The sequence below is a fragment of the Galeopterus variegatus genome, unplaced genomic scaffold (genome assembly GCF_000696425.1).
Source record: "Galeopterus variegatus unplaced genomic scaffold, G_variegatus-3.0.2 Scaffold2576, whole genome shotgun sequence".
Taxonomy (NCBI): domain Eukaryota; kingdom Metazoa; phylum Chordata; class Mammalia; order Dermoptera; family Cynocephalidae; genus Galeopterus; species Galeopterus variegatus.
In genome coordinates, this window is record NW_007728687.1 from 289192 (window position 1) to 290553 (window position 1362).

General features: G+C 30.3%; 1 protein-coding gene across 1 annotated transcript in view; it reads right to left on the reverse strand.

Moving 5' to 3' along the window:
• Positions 1–1191, reverse strand: part of SH3GLB1 (SH3-domain GRB2-like endophilin B1) — a 32554-nt gene extending 31363 nt beyond the window's left edge. Inside the window, exon 1 of the mRNA XM_008582343.1 lies at positions 1053–1191. Coding sequence (XP_008580565.1) covers positions 1053–1089 — 37 coding nt within the window. The 5' untranslated portion in view covers positions 1090–1191. The remainder of the gene's footprint in view (positions 1–1052) is intronic.
• Positions 1192–1362: the final 171 nt, after the last annotated feature.

The window sequence follows — 1362 nt, forward strand, 5'->3', positions numbered from 1 at the left end:
TATATATATGTGGGGAAGTCTGGACAGAGCAAGGAACAGTAGGAAAAACTGTCTACTACTTTTGAAAAGTGCCATGGTATATAATTTAAATGGCCTTAATCGAATAAGAAATACCACATGTCCAAAGACAACAGGCCTCACTCAAAGTATAAAAGGCTTATTTTAAAAGGTCACTACAATTTAACTAAAATGGCACAGAATTACTAATATTTGTATAGGGCCTGAAATTTAAGTTAGTGTCTAAAAGTAAATTTATGGCACGTCACAACACAGTCATAATCATTGAGGAAAAGGGAAAGAAAACAAGCACTGTTAAAAAGGGAGAACGCAACTGAGGCCACTAGAAGCGGGGGTGGTTAGGAAGAAATTGGTAAAGGGCCACAAAAAATGTTTACATTGTGTAATCATAAAATAAAATAAAAAAAATTTAAAAACAAAAAAAACCAAAACATTTTTGCCTTTGTCCTTCAGTTTTGATATGTAAAGCTCATAATGAAAAGACTGGATGTCAATACACCTGGTTCTAATTTCCACTTCTAATTAGCTATGCTACATTAGACAAGATGCTAACTTCTGAGTTTCATTCAATAAACAACTACTATACACCTTATTTGCAAAGTTATTGAGTTGAGTGATCTGAAAAACCTCATAGTTGTCTGAAAATCAAATGTAAATACGTAATGCAAATTTGTAAATTTATGTAAAAATATAAATTTACTATTTAAGCTACTATATAACTTTTCCTTAATTATTTAGGAATCATTCTTCCCTGAATGAAAGGGAAAATGTATTTATCTTCACAGCCCCTCATAACTCTAAAAATTCAGAATAATTGTGTGAAATTGAGGTTTCAATAGGATTTTACAAATGCCTGAAAAATGTTATTTGTAAATTGTTTATCTCTTCTTCACTGAAAGCACATAAAATAATATCTATAGACCTTGAAACCACTATTAAAAAATTCTATGTTTTTACAGAGTCATTAAACCTATAACATTAAAAAAACCCCACTAACAGTACTTAAAGTAGACAAGAGGTAAAAAGTTTCTTACTTGGATTTGGCTGCAATAACACTTCAGTTTGTTTCATTATTTTTTCTGTCCATATTTTGGTACATTCAGCTTTGCTAAGGAGGTTCTCTAAGTGAGCATCCAATTCTGTCTTCTCTGCCTGGCCAAGCTTTTCTTCTGTGAACTGTTATCAATTATAAAAAAATAAATAAATAAATATACCTCAAATAAATTTTAGGAAACTATATCAATAAGTAAAAAGCAAACTGAAATCCCACCAAGCCTAAACATAAAAATAATAGTGCTCCAGATTTGTTTGTAAGTTATTGCTTATGAACGATTTTTTTTTTTT